Source organism: Cyphomyrmex costatus, unplaced genomic scaffold (assembly GCF_001594065.2).
Source record: "Cyphomyrmex costatus isolate MS0001 unplaced genomic scaffold, Ccosl1.0 scaffold29, whole genome shotgun sequence".
Classification (NCBI taxonomy): domain Eukaryota; kingdom Metazoa; phylum Arthropoda; class Insecta; order Hymenoptera; family Formicidae; genus Cyphomyrmex; species Cyphomyrmex costatus.
The window spans coordinates 1,414,045-1,432,212 of NW_017277017.1; the positions used below are offsets into that span (position 1 = coordinate 1,414,045).

The 18,168-nt window shown below is 38.5% G+C and overlaps 1 protein-coding gene across 1 annotated transcript in view; it reads left to right on the top strand.

Annotated features, from left to right (window-relative positions):
• The window catches only part of LOC108775168 (nephrin), a 95,714-nt gene that overhangs the window by 31,525 nt on the left and 46,021 nt on the right, over positions 1-18,168 (top strand). Inside the window, exons 2-5 of the mRNA XM_018541456.1 lie at positions 434-544; positions 13,194-13,284; positions 13,419-13,531; positions 16,404-16,570. Of these exons, the coding sequence (XP_018396958.1) occupies positions 434-544; positions 13,194-13,284; positions 13,419-13,531; positions 16,404-16,570 (482 nt within the window). The remainder of the gene's footprint in view (positions 1-433; positions 545-13,193; positions 13,285-13,418; positions 13,532-16,403; positions 16,571-18,168) is intronic.

The window sequence follows — 18,168 nt, forward strand, 5'->3', positions numbered from 1 at the left end:
ACAATATAAAGGCCAGCGACAAGTACGATTTTCCTAACTCCCTCTATTTTTCCAAATTTGCCAATAGCATATCATAACTTACAAATATTTTACTAATTTGATGCTGTATTCGAAAAGAGTTTAAATATCAATTATAACCCTGAATTATACTATAATTCAATTATACCCATTTTGTGCTGATAACACCTTAGATAAATTGTACCAAAATTTAGATCAGACACCGAACAAAATCAATTTTGAATGTCGTTCGTCGAACATACGATTCGAAGACAAGACAAAAATGATACCAAAATTAATTGGAGAGAATAACAAGCAATAGGAAACAAAAGTTAATATACTTTATTTTTTAATATCTTATTTTTACACAACGCTGCTATGTTCACTATTTTGTTTTTGGAATTAGTATTTATACAAATTTTCCCTTCTATTGCAGTTCCACCAGAGCAACCAACCATTTTGGATCGATGGGGCCGCATCTTGAACGGCACAGCTGGTCCTTATGAGGAAGGCGATACACCCTATCTCACGTGTCGCGTCACGGGCGGTAAGCTAGCAGAAAATATAGTAATATAATATGTATACGCTGAGAAACGTTTATCTGCCTTCACTAACCGTGTTGCGACACATCTACACTTGTCTATACATGAGATGTTCCAATAAGTTAATTTTGTAGGTTTTTCGATTAATTTAAAATCGACTTTTCTTGAAAAATATAAAAGAAAAACGATTAGTTTTTAAATTATGATTAAGACAAGTTTGTGCGACCGATGTTTGATATACCCGCTGAAAGAGATAATATACGCGATTCCGAGGAAACCTTCCGAGAATAAATCAGCAAGTTTCCACCACCGCGCACATGCTCCATCTCTTTCCCTCTTTCTTTCTGACGTCATTGGGAATAAAATTCTTTCCTGTTCCATCCCGAAAATTCACGGTGAAGTAAGATCTCTCCTTTTTCCATCGAATCTTACCTAGGTCACACGCGGCGCATTTTTGAGAGTCGTCGCTCGCGACAACCTCACCGCGAAATCGTTTGGGAAACTTCGATCGTGGTCGGAGTCGCTGGTGTGTCGCCGGTTATTAGATCAGCCAACTTTTCATCGGCGAGCGTGGCTAAGTGAAAAGTTCAGTGAAACGCGAGGATGGCCGTTTTCCCTCTTTCTCTCTCCCTCTCTCTCTCTCTCTTTCTCCCCTTCGTCTTTCCTTCTTTTTATCACCGAATAAGGGGAGTCTCCGGGGTTATCTAGACTAGTGCGTGGTGGATCGAGCACGAACGAGAACGACAGGAAAGGAATGAAATGAGACAGGGAGGACCCGAGCGGTGCTTTCTGCTGTTTACTTTAGCAACTGGATCTAAATTTCTGTTTATAACTACAACTTCTTCGGCCGTCTTAAAAGATTATTTTCCGCCCCTACTTTGTAGGGTTCAACCTGGTTACCGCCTCAGTCCTCGGTGCCTGTCGTTCTGTCTTATGGAAACGTTCTTCGAGCTTTCGCCGTGATTAAGCACTATACGCTTCCTACTCCCTTTCCCAGAATATACTGAGAATGAAACGTCGTTGAAGATCGTAAGTCGCACGTCACGGCAAAATTCGGCAAACTCGAGTCGCGCCGAGTGCAGTCATCTGCTGTTTGAATATTCATTACCACTGCTGTGCGTTTCTCCCCTCCTTTCTCTCTTTCTCTTCTCTCTCTCTCTCTCTCTCCTCTCTTTCTACTTATCATTATTTAATTATTTGCATCAAAACGCGACACACTTTTCAGGTGAACATTGGATTTATGAAAATGTCAGGATTTCAGCGAGTTTCCGCTTAACAAATTAGATTCGCAAATTAATTAAAATCAAAAACTATCATAAAATGTCACATTTACATCACTTATTTATATTGCAATTATTTATATCGCAATTATTATGAGTGAAACTTTAATTATACTTTAATTATTTTCAGTTACGTTGATTTAACTGTTCTTCGATTGTTTTCAATATGTTTATTACGGCTTAGTTGTCGCGACGATGGTGAATCTCTGTTTTCACGGAATAACACAAATATATTGAATCGATGTAATCTGTCAACGGTAAATTTCTATCGAAACGTTCGTTTGTCGATGAACAGCGTTATATATCACGATATATATATTGTTCATCCTTCTCGCTTTGCTAAAAATTAAATAAAATAAAAAAAGGAAAACAAAAAGAGAGAAGATATTGGTCGGTTTCGTTACCGCGAGAGGAGATGAATCTCGCTATTAGAATCGTCCCTCGAGCGATTATATTAGTAATTGTTGCCAAATACAGACAATAGATAACGACGTATATTCGGTTGCCCTTGTTCATCGCATCTCGCGTTTCGGCTGAAATATATATGTATGTATATTATATATATATATTATATATCTACATATATCGAAATATACAAAACCGAGGGAATATTGCCGTATGCAGATTCGATGGGAATTGCATTCACGCTGCGTATCGATCAAACGCATTGCGGCGTATAAATTGAATATCGAGAAGATCGGCTTATCCTTAACAATACATTCGGCGTCGCGCCCTCGAAGATTCCTCCCGCCGGATGCGAATCCAGCGTTTTAATTTAATTGTAAATAACGCTTACGAAGAAGGAGTGAAATCGATCTGTCGCGATCAGTATGGGTAGCAAAGTGAGCGGGAATATTTTTTCTCTTTTTTTCTTCGTCTTTTTTCCTTCCTTTTTTTTATTTTTAAATCGTTTGAAACTCGTGGCGAATTTTGATCCGATTCATGGCTGCGACATATAAAGCACACGAGGCGAGTATAATACGAGCATTAAATGTCAAGCGATCTTTTGCCAGTTGGAGAACAAAGCGCGAATGGCAGCGGAAGATAAAGAGAGACAGAGACAGAGAGAGAGAGGCAGGGAGAGATCGTGTTTTTATTTAAAATTAAAAACTCGCTTGTTAAAATGATCGGACGACGTTCCCGGTTGTAAGTGACAGGCTGACACGTGACATTCCGGCAGGGACCTTTTTTGCGCGAGCGAACGTGCGTAATTCGCGTAGTTATCAAAACGCCGAAAACAGAGATATCATACCGGTACCATAATCGACGAGCGCGTTCGCTCACGTATCTCCGACTCTCCTCTCATAATGACGAGCTACATTTCTACCGAATTTTCGAAAATTACGATACCGTTGTAATCGAGCCCACCCGCAGGGCGCGCGCGATCTCTGTTCTGCTGCTCGTTATCTTTATAACACACAGTTACTCATGTCTATCCGTGCTAGAAAATTGTCCAGGATTTGTGCGACACGCGCGTATACGGGATATGTCCCGGACGGATCTAATCTTCATAAAACGAGGTGCGCGGTGCCTACAGCTGCAGCATGACACGAGATCTGAAAACGGAAGCCGCACGAATTCTCTCTCTCTCTCTCTCTCTCTCTCTCTCTCTCTCTCTCTCTCTCTCTCGCCTAATTCGGTTGCTCTCGGCGCCGTCTTGTAAAAACAACGCCATGTGCCGCGTAATTAAGCGGCGCGCGATGTTAACGTTGCTGTAATAAAAATGGGAATTTAATATCGCGCTCATCATTTTCGAGTTTGCTGCCGTGGTATTATCTAAACGGAGATCGATCGGTAATGCTACCGCTGCGTGTAAATAAGTTTTCGAGTAAGTCACGCGAATATCTACGCACAAATGAACGTGCCCGTCATCACAAAAATATTAATACAAAATATGGTATTACTGTAATGTTGGTTCTTTTAATTTATACAAAAATTAATTAAGGGATGGATTTAAATATCGAACGAGACTTTATTGTGTAGTTAAATACAATTATTGGTATAGATGTAATGTTTCCAAAAGACAGAATTCCAGAAAAGACAAACCATCGTCTAGACCGTTTTTGATTGGCGTATTCGCATAATGGCGGTACCAATCAAAGTAGCAACGTACACTGTTAGAAATATTTGTAAATTTACAATACCTCTACAATAGAACTGTGCAGTAAATTTACAGTACGTTACAAATCATGTTTTACTGCGATTTCGCAGTATTTGCAAATTTATAATAGAAATTTGCTGTAAATTTACAAAACTGGCGTGTCGCGGATGCGCATTGGAGATCTGCTCATATCTCGAGGTCCTGATTCTCGGGCCTTGTTTCGCCACCATTGTTTTCGCTATTAGCGTGCTGCGTAGTCGTCGTCCAGTTACCAACATTCTACGCCTATTTTTAGAGATTCGTAGTATATAACTGTGATTTTTATAACCTGCCAAAAACAGTAACTGCATACAGTGCGAGCTGTGAAAGCTGTTAAAAAGAAGATTGACTGACAGTTCAGATACGTTTGCGATTCAGTGCTCTTTTGTGTTTAGAAGGCCTCTGAACTTTTAACATTTATAAAAACTGTAAGGGTCAAAGATAAATAGAACAGATTACACTATCTATGTATAAAATTAGTCAACAAAAATGAAAAAGATAGAGGACGCGAAGACGACTAGTCTCCATGTCTTTCTATTTAACACAATATGTTAGAAAGAGAAGGAAATTGAACGTCTTTACGCTCCTTCTCTCTCATTTTTGTTGACTACATGTCTGTTCAAATCACTCCGTTTTATCGTAATTTATGCAGTTGTAATTTTACAACGTATATTGTGTTTTTACAACAAAATATTATCGCAGTTTCCTACGTATAGATGCACTTTAAATTTACAGTACATTTTGGTACATTCAAGATACAATACATATCACACATGGACATGCAGTTTACATTTATGCTATTACGCCATTTGTGTGTATGACTAGATTCCTTCTAGGAATACTAGGTATAGACGTATTTACATTGAATTACAAATGTGGTGTCTGCTCACGTTCTACAAATCTACATAGTTGTGGCCTCGCGACAGTTGTTTTTAGTCATTGCGATGTCTGAACGAATAGTACCGAATGTCAGTGTTGAAGTTCATGTGTTGATCGCAAGTTTCTTGCGAATAAAAATGTTACAGCTGTCGAAATTTTGTGTAAATCGTGTTTACAGTTCGGAGAAGAGACGTTATTGAAGGTGCAAGTGCGTAATGGCACGTGGTATTATTTTGTCTGAGCATCGCAACGACTACGGAAACAACTACCGCGAGGCCACAACCATGTAGGGCGTGAGCAGACACTCCCACCTGTCACTCAATGTAAATACGTCTGCCAACATTGATTTGTATTCACACAAAAAAATCTCGTCCATTTGAACCACCCATGTAGAAGCAAGTAACCTTTGTTATACAGTATCTTTCAATTATAGCCTTTTCCTTTCGTCTCTATAAATTCTGTCCCATCGTATAGTCAAACAAACGTGTGCCTATATCGGAAGAAATCATGTAACGAGCCGCGCGATTATACATTGTCTCGAGCACTCTATTACATGCAATTTACAAGCAAGTCTAAATCTTCTTCACGCGGGGAATGTATCCGCGTTATCTATAATTTATGACAATGCCGGTGAGAAAATTTTACGACTCGTCCGCGCCCGGGATTTATTGCCAATTACTCGACTTCGTGCCTAGAATTGAGGGTCCTTTCACGCGAGGAAGTATATACGCACGTAAAAGGGAAGTCCTTCGCCCTTCTTCGCACCACATCCGCCAGTCGGATGGACGCAAAGATTCACCTTCTCGGCCCGCATAAATTCTCATATCGCCAGTGATTACCGGTCGACAGCGGCGTTTAAATTTAAGGGTACAACCTCGATGAGAGGTTTGCGTCTTCGCTCCACCAGCGATTTAAGATATTCCAGTCATACCTCACCAAACCGTCCGTCGAAGATGAAGGAACGATTATCACTGGCGAGGGAGGGAATAGCGTCGAAGGTGCGGTTACAGAATAGCGGCGGCGGCTTGCTCTCGCCGTTCCGTCAATCTTGCCAAAGGAAAAGAGAAAAAGAGATACTCAAGCCGAGGGAAAATAATTTTTCCACCGACGAGACCCGCGGGAGAAACAGCTCTTTGGAATATATGACGTTTCTCGGAGCGTCCGTTAATTCCAGCAACCTGGCGACACGCGTGACGAAAATTGAGATATCGAATTTGATTTCCGATTTGAATTGAGAGAAGGTTCCGCGGCTTTTTACCGATGCGTACAATTAAATGCAAATTTTACGCTGCCAAATACAATTCCCCGCATGTCTAACAGGAATATTAATTGATCGTATTTTTCCTATTCTTATTTTTGTTACGTAGTCGCGCTTTTTTAAAGAGATACCGACATCGGCTGTTTTACCGATTAAACGCAATAATTTTCGTTAAAAGAGTTTTCATCATATGTATTATTTTTGCAAATTCAAACCGAGAAAAATTGTTTGAAATTGAAATCTTTATTATTTCGTTCAATGTGGCGTCTAGAGTTGTCAAATCGTGACAATATTAAAACCAGAAACATGTATATATATATATATATATAATTCATATACGATATATTTACTTTTCTTAGCACTGATGTCATTGACATAGTTAAAGTAATGTAGCGTAGGAATAAAAATTGCGGTTCAAGTATCGCGTTATAAAGATACTTGATTACAAATAAATTGCTCTCGACTATCTGCAGAATTTGTTTTATATCTGCAAATTGCACGTAATGATTGCTCGTCAGTTTTCAGCTATCATAGCAATAGACATCCAGTAGTCGGCCGGTTTATTCGATATCATTCCCGTTTGCCTGTGTTTCTATGTGGAACAAACGAATGTTTCTCTCGCCACTCCTCTACATTTTTTTTCGACTATATAACACTGCAAAACACTCTCCCTATTTCCCTGGAGCGTATAAGCTTGCTGCCCCGTTTATCGAGTACGGATAAAACGAATACGCATTTCTTCTTTCCCTAATCTCCGTTCGATGCGACGAACATCGCGAATTTTCCTGAGCGAATGCACACAAGCGGCGTTGCTCTAATTGCGTAATTAAACATTAATCAAATTGATTCATTGGACGCAAATAATCATAATCTAATTTATAATAGTGATTAAATATTTCCAATAGATAGCGCGATGGTAATTCATTTGGAATGAAATATATATATATATATTTTTGAGAGAAACTCAATCTCTGTAATATCGTCAAAAATGTCGTTGTATTTACAAGATTAATACGATAATATTAACTGTACACGTTCTGATACATTTGTCTCCGCTTATTGTCTTGGAAAGTCGAATTTCAGTTAAGATACATTTCCACGCGGTGCATCCGCGCGGGATAGCGCTCGATTGTAAAAATTCATTGCGCTTGCCGCGGTATTGAAATCAAATGCCAGGGGATGATAAGAACGTGCGCCAACAAGAGAGAGAGAGAGAGAGTATCGACGAAGAAATTTTTTGCGATGCGAAACCGTAGGAAATATTCGTCGGACACCGCGGAGAGTTTTTACTGTGGAAATCGATATTGGCCGGCCGGCTGGCCGGGAGAACTATCGGCGTTACGATTCGAATATGATAGCGCATCTCCGTGGAGGGAATCGAAAAACATAATCCAGTTCTGGAAGGGGTAGAAGGAGGGGGCAAGCACGTAAACCGGAAAACTCGTAAATCGCGAAAGTTCCAATCGAAAATAAGATACGCGCGGCGCGATAAATGAAAATATGAGATAATGCTGGTTTTGTTCGCTGGAGATGTAACGCGGAATAAAGAACACCTATATATATGTAGTATTTAAGTACAGAATCTTCCATGAAGCGCCGAGGAAGAATGGCCGATCGAAGCAAGTTCGATAAGAAAAAGGTCGTATATAAATGTCGCACATAAACGTCCGCGTGAATGTCGTCGTAAATTTCGTTCGACTCATAATCTCAAATAAAATTTACTGCCAACGATGAGCGCCGCCGCGCCGTTTACGGCCGTAAGTAATTCGCCGTACGGCGATGGCCGGCTTTAGCGTAATCGGCGAGCGACATAATTGTACGAAGTTGGGATATGTCTATATGTTACCGGAAAATTCAGCGATGGAAAATCCAGCATTCAATAATGCAACAGTCGATAAAACCCCGGATATCACGGGAACGACAAAAATATTGATATTGGAGGCGTAATAACCGTAGCTATTGGTTCCGCGAAGCCGAAGACGCAAAAATCTCCCTACGTATCGCTGCTTTTATATTTCCGTAATACCTTTTTTTACCGCTCTCTGTCGATAGCAAAAACATTCCTCGATCCGCAGACTTCCTTGCAAAATATTCCGTTTCAGCGCGCGCTTTTTCAAACTTTTAAGTCGATCTGTGATTACGAACTCCGTGGAACGTCTTCATTATTATTAAACGTGGTTTTCTATCTCCCTTGCACTGTTAAATTCATAATGTCAACACAGAAAGAAAATAGATTGGATGATTCAGCAAAGCTGTAGCTTTGCTGCGCGAGTTCAATATTTGTAACTAAAAAAATATGATGGTTTTTAACAAAGAAATTATGCTTGTAAGCAATTATCGGTATGCTAATTCAGCTAATTCTTTGCTTCAATGAAAGTTGCTAATATAACATATTTTCTTCATTACAATAGCAAAAGTATATGCATTATCTTAATTAATTTGTTTTGTTAAAAATTTTGATTGGATTGATCTTCGTATAAAGTATCTTTGCTGTATTAAGAAATTTGCTTACACATATAATTTTCTATACAACTTTACTAATTTAATATAAAAAACACTGATTGTTCACATATATGGCTATTTATGTTTGAATCAACGAAGTTTTTAGTTACTCTAACAAATCTTTTTTTTTTCTCATAAAGAATTATATTTAATTTGAGTTATTTTTAATTATTTCTATAGGTTGCCACTGTTCCTCAACAAAGTGTGTTAAATTTAACTCAAATTTAGTTCATTATTTATTAAATGAAATACGTTAATTTACTTTAAAGTTAATTATAAATATAAAAATGGATTGATTTACATTTTGACACGTGTTAAACCAATAAAAGTTATTTAACTCAAAGAATCGATTGGGTTACCATTGCTTCTTTGATATCTAATACTGTTCACGAGAAAAGACATCTGCTATTAAAATCGCCGCAAAAATACTACGCGAAAAGAGTATCAAGATCAGCTTTAATCGAACATGAAGTCTTCTAAATCATGATGAAACATGGGATGTGCGGGGTAAAGGAGCTGAGTCTGCCAAGAGGATTCACCGAGTCCCCGACGTAGTAGGTATTTGCTTTAAGCAGAGTTCGAACCGACGGTAAACTTGTTAGATGCCGACTCGGGCTTGCGGACCTGGTCTTAATCCCAGAAGATATCGTCCGGTATCCGCGGATTAAAATCCGCACTTTAGTGTCCTCCTTCCGTCTCGTCGCTCTCCGTGCAGCGCAGATAGCACCGGTTGTCGTCGGATTCGTGAGGCGAGGATGAGGGTGCACGTCGCATCGTCTTGCGTTGCTCCCGGTGTCGTATTAGAGGAGGAAGGGAAAGGGTTGCGGAAGTTAGGGTTCGAATATAGTCCGTGCGCGGTTAAAGTCAACGCCAGGGGCGCGCCGGAGATCTTACCCCCGCAACCATCACTGTTATTCCGTTCAACTATCACGGTCGACGACCGACCCTCTCGCTCGTCCCTAAGTACTCATGCAAACGAGCGGCTGAGCTTACGAATTAAGTGGGACCGCCGCGTCGTTATAACGCGCCGTCTGCTCTCTGAAAAATGCTCACCGTCGAATTAAGCGTACAGCAGTCCACGGATGAACGGGCTGTTCGTTCCTTTTTCCTCTCTCTTTCCCCTTTTCTCTTTTTTCACCATTTTTTTTTCGTCTTCCGGGAATTTCCTTAAGCGGCGAGATTGCGCGATTTGTATAATTAGCGGCGATGAGACTGAAGACTCTCTCGCACGTGCAACTACGCTATTATTACGCAGCGTAGAACAAAACGCGTAAACAGATACTTGCGGAAAATGCAGTCCGCCCTGCTTGTACGTCATGCTCTTGTAATAAAATACTCGTTTGTACGAAAACATCTCCAAGTGTTGCTATAAATTTACGGGAAACTTTGGAGGTAGTTTCGAATGCAAGACAGTTTTGAACAGTTGTATTTTTTGTGCGAATGAAGAACTGCGGCTTTTCGGACGGAAGCTATATTGTGGGTCTAAATTCTCGACAGTAAAACTTTTGCGCGGAAGAAGGAAACTCGTCATTTGAAATCGATCAAAAAATAAATTGCCATGCAAAACTGCCTTGCGTTTGAAATTTTTCTTTTCCCTAAAAATGTTTAGCGATATTTCATTTCTAAATTTATTATTGTCATTTGATTACGATCGAGTATATTGATATTTGGACAAGATTTGTTAATGGATTAATTCTTTAAGATTTGATATGGAAGTTAATCAAGATTATAAAGATTACGGCTAGCTATGAGAAGCATTTGTAAATGTAACAAACGAAGTTAAAAAAGAAAGTTCTTTTCTTTTCCAAATTTATTACATTTTCCGTCGCGATTCAGATAAGATCTAATAAACACGATGGAATTAATTTCGAGAGACGACAGTATGGCGTTTGCTAGACGGCGGCGTGTAAGAAAGAGAAACGGGACAGAGGGCGAGAACGATGAGATTCAGAAGCAACGAGACGATTAAAACGCAATCAGGATTGGCGGACATCGTGAATAACAATGATATGGAACTAATCTAGGGGAAAGGCCGTTTCCACGTCGGAGGTATGTGCGCCGTGTTTTCCAGCTGAAGATCAGGTTGCAATTTTAACTGTCGCGTCGATGTTGCATTGAACCTGATTAAATTGCGTTTCCGACGCCGCACGCTACGGTGAATAACAATGAAACAATGACATTTGGCTGGCATATTTTTCCTGAGACTCGAGGAATTGTACTCATCCATTTTTCCGGTGATTTTTGTCTGACTGTAACACCGCGGTGTAGATCAAAAGTTTGCTACGCGATATTTCATTCTATGCAAAATAAAAAATTATAGATACTACTAAAAAAATAATCAAGTGTCGGTATTAAATCTGAAGTACATTCCAGAGAGAGATTTATTGTGCAATCAAACAAATTAAATTGAGATTGTTTTTTTGAAATTGAGATATGTATACGATTCGCGATAAAACAAATCTTTGTTTATTGAATTTTTTTTATACTTGATAGAATTTGTAATTCCAATGGAATTTTTCAAATATTTCTTGGGACATATGTGGTCCAGTGGTATTGAATGGATTAATGGGAAACATTGTATATAACGGTTTTCATAAAAAAATAAAATCCATTTTTCACGGTTTGGAAAATTCGAACCTTTCATGGCTATCACTTTACCAATACTGCTTCTACACGAATTCCCGTGATTTGCTAAAAGTGCATATGAGAAACGATGTACTTGAAATGATTTTTTTTATACTGCTGGTTTAGCTAAAAATATAGCCAGTGTTTACTCAAGTAAAAAAAAAGGATTTTGGTTCAAGGACTCATAACTCTGAATTTTCACTATTTTCTTTTCGCGGTTTTTATTTCTAACCAAATGTTATTACATAATTTACTATGCAAATCGCTTTAAAGGATTATGGAATCAAACAAATATTCAAGAAAATTATGTTGTCCGACATAAATTACCTCTTTTAAATATGAAAAGTTACATAAAAAATGCTACGTATGTCTCGTTATTAATTAGTGAAATTATTATTAACACATTTAATAATTTTTATATGTTTGTGAGTTTTTTTTAGATTTTTGATATAAAATTAAATTCTTATAGCAATTTATATGATTATCTGTGAAAATCCATTTCTAAGAGAGGGAGAAAGAGAGAGGAGAAAACATATTTTTAATAGGTATGAAACGAAGCGAGATTGCGCAGAGCCCTGACACTATTTCCCGTAAGAGGAATTACCTCCGTTCGTATCCGGCATAAGCCACGGTTACTCTCGTTACATGGTTTTCTCTTGAGCACCTCGTTCGTCGCATCGGTTCATATTCCATAACCCCAGCCAAGCACAAATATTGGCGCGGTATAGCTTGCAAAGATAAAGCTAATATCACGATAAGGATACCAATATCTCTGTGAAATCAGCACTTTTGCTCCCGATACCTATATATTTAAGGTAAAACTAAAGGAGTTTAATCTGATGCATAGTACGCACTAGAGTAACCATTAATATCTTAGCATCGTCAGAAGGTAATTATAATCAGCACATGTGTATCTCTTGTTTAAGAGATTTGATGTGAATTTGATATAAAAATTTAATATTCTCACGCATCAATCTTTTTACTCATGCCTCTCTTTCTCTTTGGCCTTTATTAATAGATATCATTTTACGAGATAAAACGCGGCTGAAACGCCATTAATAATTCTTCTCCCTATTTGTAGGAAATAAAGCATATTGATTGAACGTTTTAAAATGATAATAGGCGAAAAGTTGAAAAATAATTTCGTAGTGAGAGGACGCATGAACGAACTCTATAACTGTGTTTACTTTCGCGCACACTTCATTTTATTCTCGAGAGAATATGGACCCCACGGGTAAGCCGTGTAATCTCGTTTTTAATTTTTCAATCACTTTGATCGTTCCCGCCGCATATTCCAATCCGTTATATAACTCGTATTTACTGGTCCTCGTCTATATATTGATGCGTGGAGCAACCTATAACTCGCAGTTATCGAACGCGCGGCCTCGAGAAGTCTCCTAGTTTTTGTTTGGCACACCCGCACCGAAAGCTCCGAGAGGATATAAGAGAGGAGAGGTATTGGCTAATTTAAAAGTTCTCAGGAACTCGTCTACCGCTTAGTAGCCCCGGTAAAACTCGTTGCATCATGTAGACGATCTTCACTGCTCTCTGACGAACGCTTACCGCGAGCGCACACCGCTGCGTCATTCCTCGCTCGTTTTTCGGCTCTGAATGATAATTACGAGGAATAGCTATTACATGCAGAGAACTTTTACAGAAGGTAATTAATTCTGGAGAATAACTGCAGAGGATGTGCTGGCTAGCCTAGCAAAATTGTTTGCGCGACGAACTAGATCGAATATCTTGTCAGATAACGCATTACACTAAACACTAAAACTAATAAATATTTGCTTGAATAGTTCTAAGTAAATATTTACTAAATATAACTTATGTTTATTTGATGTATAAACTATTTATTTGATTTTTATCATTTTTTATCGAGTAAATATTTATTTAGTAAATATTTACTTATACAGTTAGTATACTATTCAAAGAAAACATGTATTAACTTAATGTCTTATTTGTTGCAGGTAAGCCACAACCAATGGTTAGATGGCTCATAAACGGTCGGGTGAAAGATGAGGAATACGAAAATAATGCTGGAGATGTAATCGAAAATAGGTACGTCAATTTCTTCGACTTTCTAATATTTTTCCGCAAATATCAGAGGAAATTATAAGAGAAATCTAGTCCTCGTTTGTTCTCTTATTAATTTTACACATCTAAGTATTTAATTTCTTTTGATACATTGACAGATTAACGCTGCAGCCCATCAGTCGCTCTGACCTTGGCTCAAATTTTACCTGCGAAGCGCGCAACACGGACTTGGTGGATTCAAAAGAGACATCGATTTCTCTAGATCTCAACTGTAAGTGAATCTGAATATCTGCCATCGCATGATTTAAATAAAGTAGGATTCTTTCTCTCTTTCCCTCATTCACGAGAACAGAAATATTTATAATAGAAATTAACGCTTCTCTCGCGTCTATGATAGCTAAATACTTTTATTAAAAGGACGGAAGAGATTAATGAAAGCAAAGATGAGAAATATAAATTCTTATCACGCAGCTAACAAATCAGAAACCTCGCCCCTGAGCCTATCTTGTCTCGCATTAAAGATAAAATCTACGAGACACCAAAAGTGGGCCAACATCCTTTGCTCTCTCGCCGCTGGGTGAGTCACCTTTAAGGGTAGATAAGGCAAGATAAGACGAGAAATATATTAAATCCACCCAGTCCCGCCTAGGTCGTTCGTCCCTTCTGAGAAGGAGCGAGAAGAAACATGAAAAGCGAAACTATCCTCTAGGCATCTCCGAAATTAGAATTCTTCGTTAATCCGCCCAGGGCGGGTTAAGGGGCGAGGTGTAGAATAGGGATAAGGTGACGTTCCTAATTTTCGTATTAAACCGAAAAATTGGCGAGTGGAATCTTATCTCGCGTCGTGCCTTATCCAACCGAGTCGTGCGACACGATGGGATTTCTGTATTGCTTGAACCGGCTTGCTATACCATTTTCCACGCGACCCTTTTCCTCAATCGCAATCGGTCGATGATTCGATTGTCGGTCGTTGATTCGATTAGACCGTTATCCATCACCGACGTTCTCGTAAAGATTTTATCCGTCTTGCTCCTTTTTGTATGTGTATTATAGAAGCAAGAAATTCACTTTTTCACAGACGAATATCGAGGTCCGTAAGAGACGGTGATCGATACATGTCCAATAATTAGGTCCTTCAAAAATCACTTCGTCGAAACTACTAACGAAATTGCAGTTCGGTTATCGAGCGAAGAGCGACTCCATCATAGCGGTGAATAAAAAAATAGCGGATTGAAACGATCAGAGAGGAAATTTTGATGAAGGAAGAGGAACGAGTCAGAGTCTAGCCTAAATGATGAACGCTCTTTGATTTTCGTTACCTCGGCAAAATGCCCACGTGCCCATTGCGTATTTATTTTATCGTTTTAGTTTTATTTTTCGTGCAATAAAAACTAAAAACGAACAAATAGAGGATCCTCTTGCATTCAGCGCTTTGGGGCAGCGTGCATCAATCGCGAGATTGCTACATCGACGGACACATTAGTGTTTAAAATTGTTAACTTTAAAATTCATTTAACTTAGCCGATATTGTCAGGGTAAGATTATTGCTTCAATAATACCGTGTTTGTTTATGTTATACCACGTAATATTTCGTATTATATTTTATATCGTCCTTTTATAATACCGTTACTTTATGAATTTATAAATTCGTATTTTTACACGAACCTTTGAATGCAAGTTTTACACGTTCACACACACACACACACACACACACACACACACACACACACACACACATATATATATATATATAATTGGATACCTCTAATAGAATGCTCTGATTTTTATATGGAATATTTATTTCTATACGAAAAATAGCACTCCGTTTCATTAAAATAAATTACTCAATTACGTAAATGGAGCAATAAATATTCAGCGTTCATGTAAACGTAGCGTCAATGTGTAAACAATTTATTAGTAATAAGAATGGTAACATAAAGATAATGATTAATGAATATGTGCCACTATTATCGGAGTAAGTGTATCGCAAACAGCGTATGGAAATTTCTATTCACAGTTTTCATATTTCACGAACGAACGAATCGTATCTAGTCGACACCAACGAATTGGAAACCTGGATTTATTGGCCGTCAGAACGATCGTCACTTCGGGAGTAAAATTTAGGACGATGTAGTTTTTCAACGTACACACGGCCACACGTGGGACTTGACGAAAAGAGCAAATGATTAATAATATGTAGAACAGAAATAATGATTAGCGATGCTTATACATTCGATCACCAAAGGAGACGATACCGCGTGACGTATTTACGAGTATATGACTAAATATTAATCTTTTACGAAAAAATATTTGCCAAATAAATGTTCATTAAATACGTCCACTCGAACAACGTGGAAAATATTTATTTAACTTACGTAATTGTTTCCACGTTGCGATCAATATGACGCGAAATACCGAAGCTTCATCCAGAAGTGAAGAGTGGCTGCAGGTCAGCCATTTATCATTTTATAACGCGAGATCTATTTTCAGCGATTTGACACGGGACTGGCTAGAACTTTCATATTTTTATCGGTCATTTTTAATTCCTTAAGGCGGGGCACAAAGTTTTTATTAAAAATAAAAACTGTCAAGTTTTTTGTTACATTATTATGATATATTATTATTGTTATTAGAAAGCTTTAAATCTGATCAGAGCATTTCTTTTACATATATAATTCTAACATATTAGTGTTCCAAATTTATTTAAACCAAAAAAAGATTTGCAAAATATTTATTATTAGAGAATTTAACAAGAAGACCACTTTTATTAAGAAATAAATTCCTAAAATAAATTACCCAAAGAAATTAAAAAATTATGTTTAATATATTCGTGTTAATATCACACACACACATGGAATAATTAATTCATATTTCAAATTTTTCAAATAATTGATTAAATTGGTTCTTGATTAAATATTGATAATTTGAGAATACTTATACCGGCGCGCGGCGCTGTGCTTCATTTTTCGCGCATATTATATTATATTAATTATAATATTATATGTATTAATTTTGTTATATTAAAATATTTGATCAGATTTTACCATAGCAGCAGAATATACTGGAAAATTGCAATATGAGAACGTGACGTAGCATGAACATAGCAACAGATAGCATCTTTAAAGTTCGTCATTTTTGTTTAGTGAAACCTCTGTCGGTGATCATAAGAAGACCGGGAAGGAAAGGGATTGGCAATGAGTCTCTTCTAGCAGGGAAGCGGTACGACATGGAGTGCGAGACCACTGGTTCAAGGCCACCCGCGGTGATAACCTGGTACAAGGGTCGGAGAAGACAGCTGAAGCACACGACGGTAAGGAAGAAAAATAAGAAGTATAACGGCGGGTTACGCGGATTCTCGACCTAGAAGTAGCTGCTTCTTATCCCCCTGCCGTGGCTTATACCACGGGTATATCCCGTATCTTTTGTCCCCCCGGCACAAAAGCCGCTCTTTTTCCCGCTTTCTTTCGCGGCTCGTCACTTCCATTTTTGTTCCGGCACTTTCGTGAGACACTGAAGGGTAGGGCCAGACTCGCGCGTGCGCGCGCCTAATCCTAAAGGCGCGAACTTTCGCCCGACTGCCATTCTCTTTGATTAATCAGGACTTATTTGCTAATACGTTGTTTTAACGCGATTCGATTCGCACGTAATTCCCATGGCGCGCGGAGGCATGTAATTAACGGGTAAGCTGCTTATTATCCTCCAGTCGGGTCCTCGGTATAATTAATCGCCGTCGCTGACTTTAGGAGTTTAAAAAAGATCGGGTGCAAAGATAACGCGATAACGCGTTGTCTGGTTCAATTTCCGTTGTTTCAAACTTTCATTTATCAAGCTTAGAGATTTTGTCCGATTGTATTTGCTCGTAAATACGTATTACGGATACAACTGTAGAGAATTCTGTACGCGTTAAAAAGCCTTTCAATTGAATCATCATAAATTACGAGCTAAATGATTAATAAATAATTATTTTCGCATTATTTTTGCATTTTACAAAATAAAATTCCAATTTGAAGTATCAATGCAAATAGCTAATGCAAACATTCTTTATTGAAAACCAAGAAATTATTATTATTACAGTTATTCGTAGCAATAGCTCGTATATCGCTAACTCTATCCATATGCTTGTGAAACGATACTTGTAAGGAATATCTTATCAATAAATTTATTGTGTATGTCTAAATAAGAATTCTCCAATATGCAGAATAGTTGAGGCAATCTTGTTAACCTTTCCTCGAAATTGCCACTTGTTCGCGCCAATTAGTTTTGCATTTGTATCGGATGACACTATTGATACTAAAAAAAATATCCGACACAGTGACGCGATTCTTCAAATAATACATCAAGAATATATTCCAATACGTCGCGCGCAATGAGATCGCGCGATCGAGTCAATTTTCTACCAACACTTTCGAGAGTTACGTGCCGCTCTCGAGTTTGTTAAGAATGAGACGTTGAGCTGACGGCGCGAATGCGAGAAGGGACGCAAGATTAAAAGGTCGATACGCTCTGGGGAACCGATAACTACACCCCTCGATAGCGAATCTTTCTCTTGGGAGAGATTCTCGCGAGAGGAGTCATAAGAATCGCGAGAGCCAGGACAATGAAGGAAGACGAGAAAGCAAAAGAAAGGGACAGAAATGGAGAAAAGCATTGGAAAAAAAAGAGAAGAGAATGGAACAAATAAAGAACTAGTACCCTTCCCAAACGGATTGGATTCGTCCGAACCCGAAGTCACATCCGATTGTGATAGTGGGTTGAAAGCGAATCGAAAGGGAGGTTGAATGCGATGGTAGCATCGGCATTAGTGAAGGTGTTGGTGGTGGTGGTGGTGGTGGTAATGGTGGAGGTGGTATGGTTGTAGTGGCGAAGATCGGAGCTTTCGAGACGCGCCGATTGAATTAAGCAGCCACA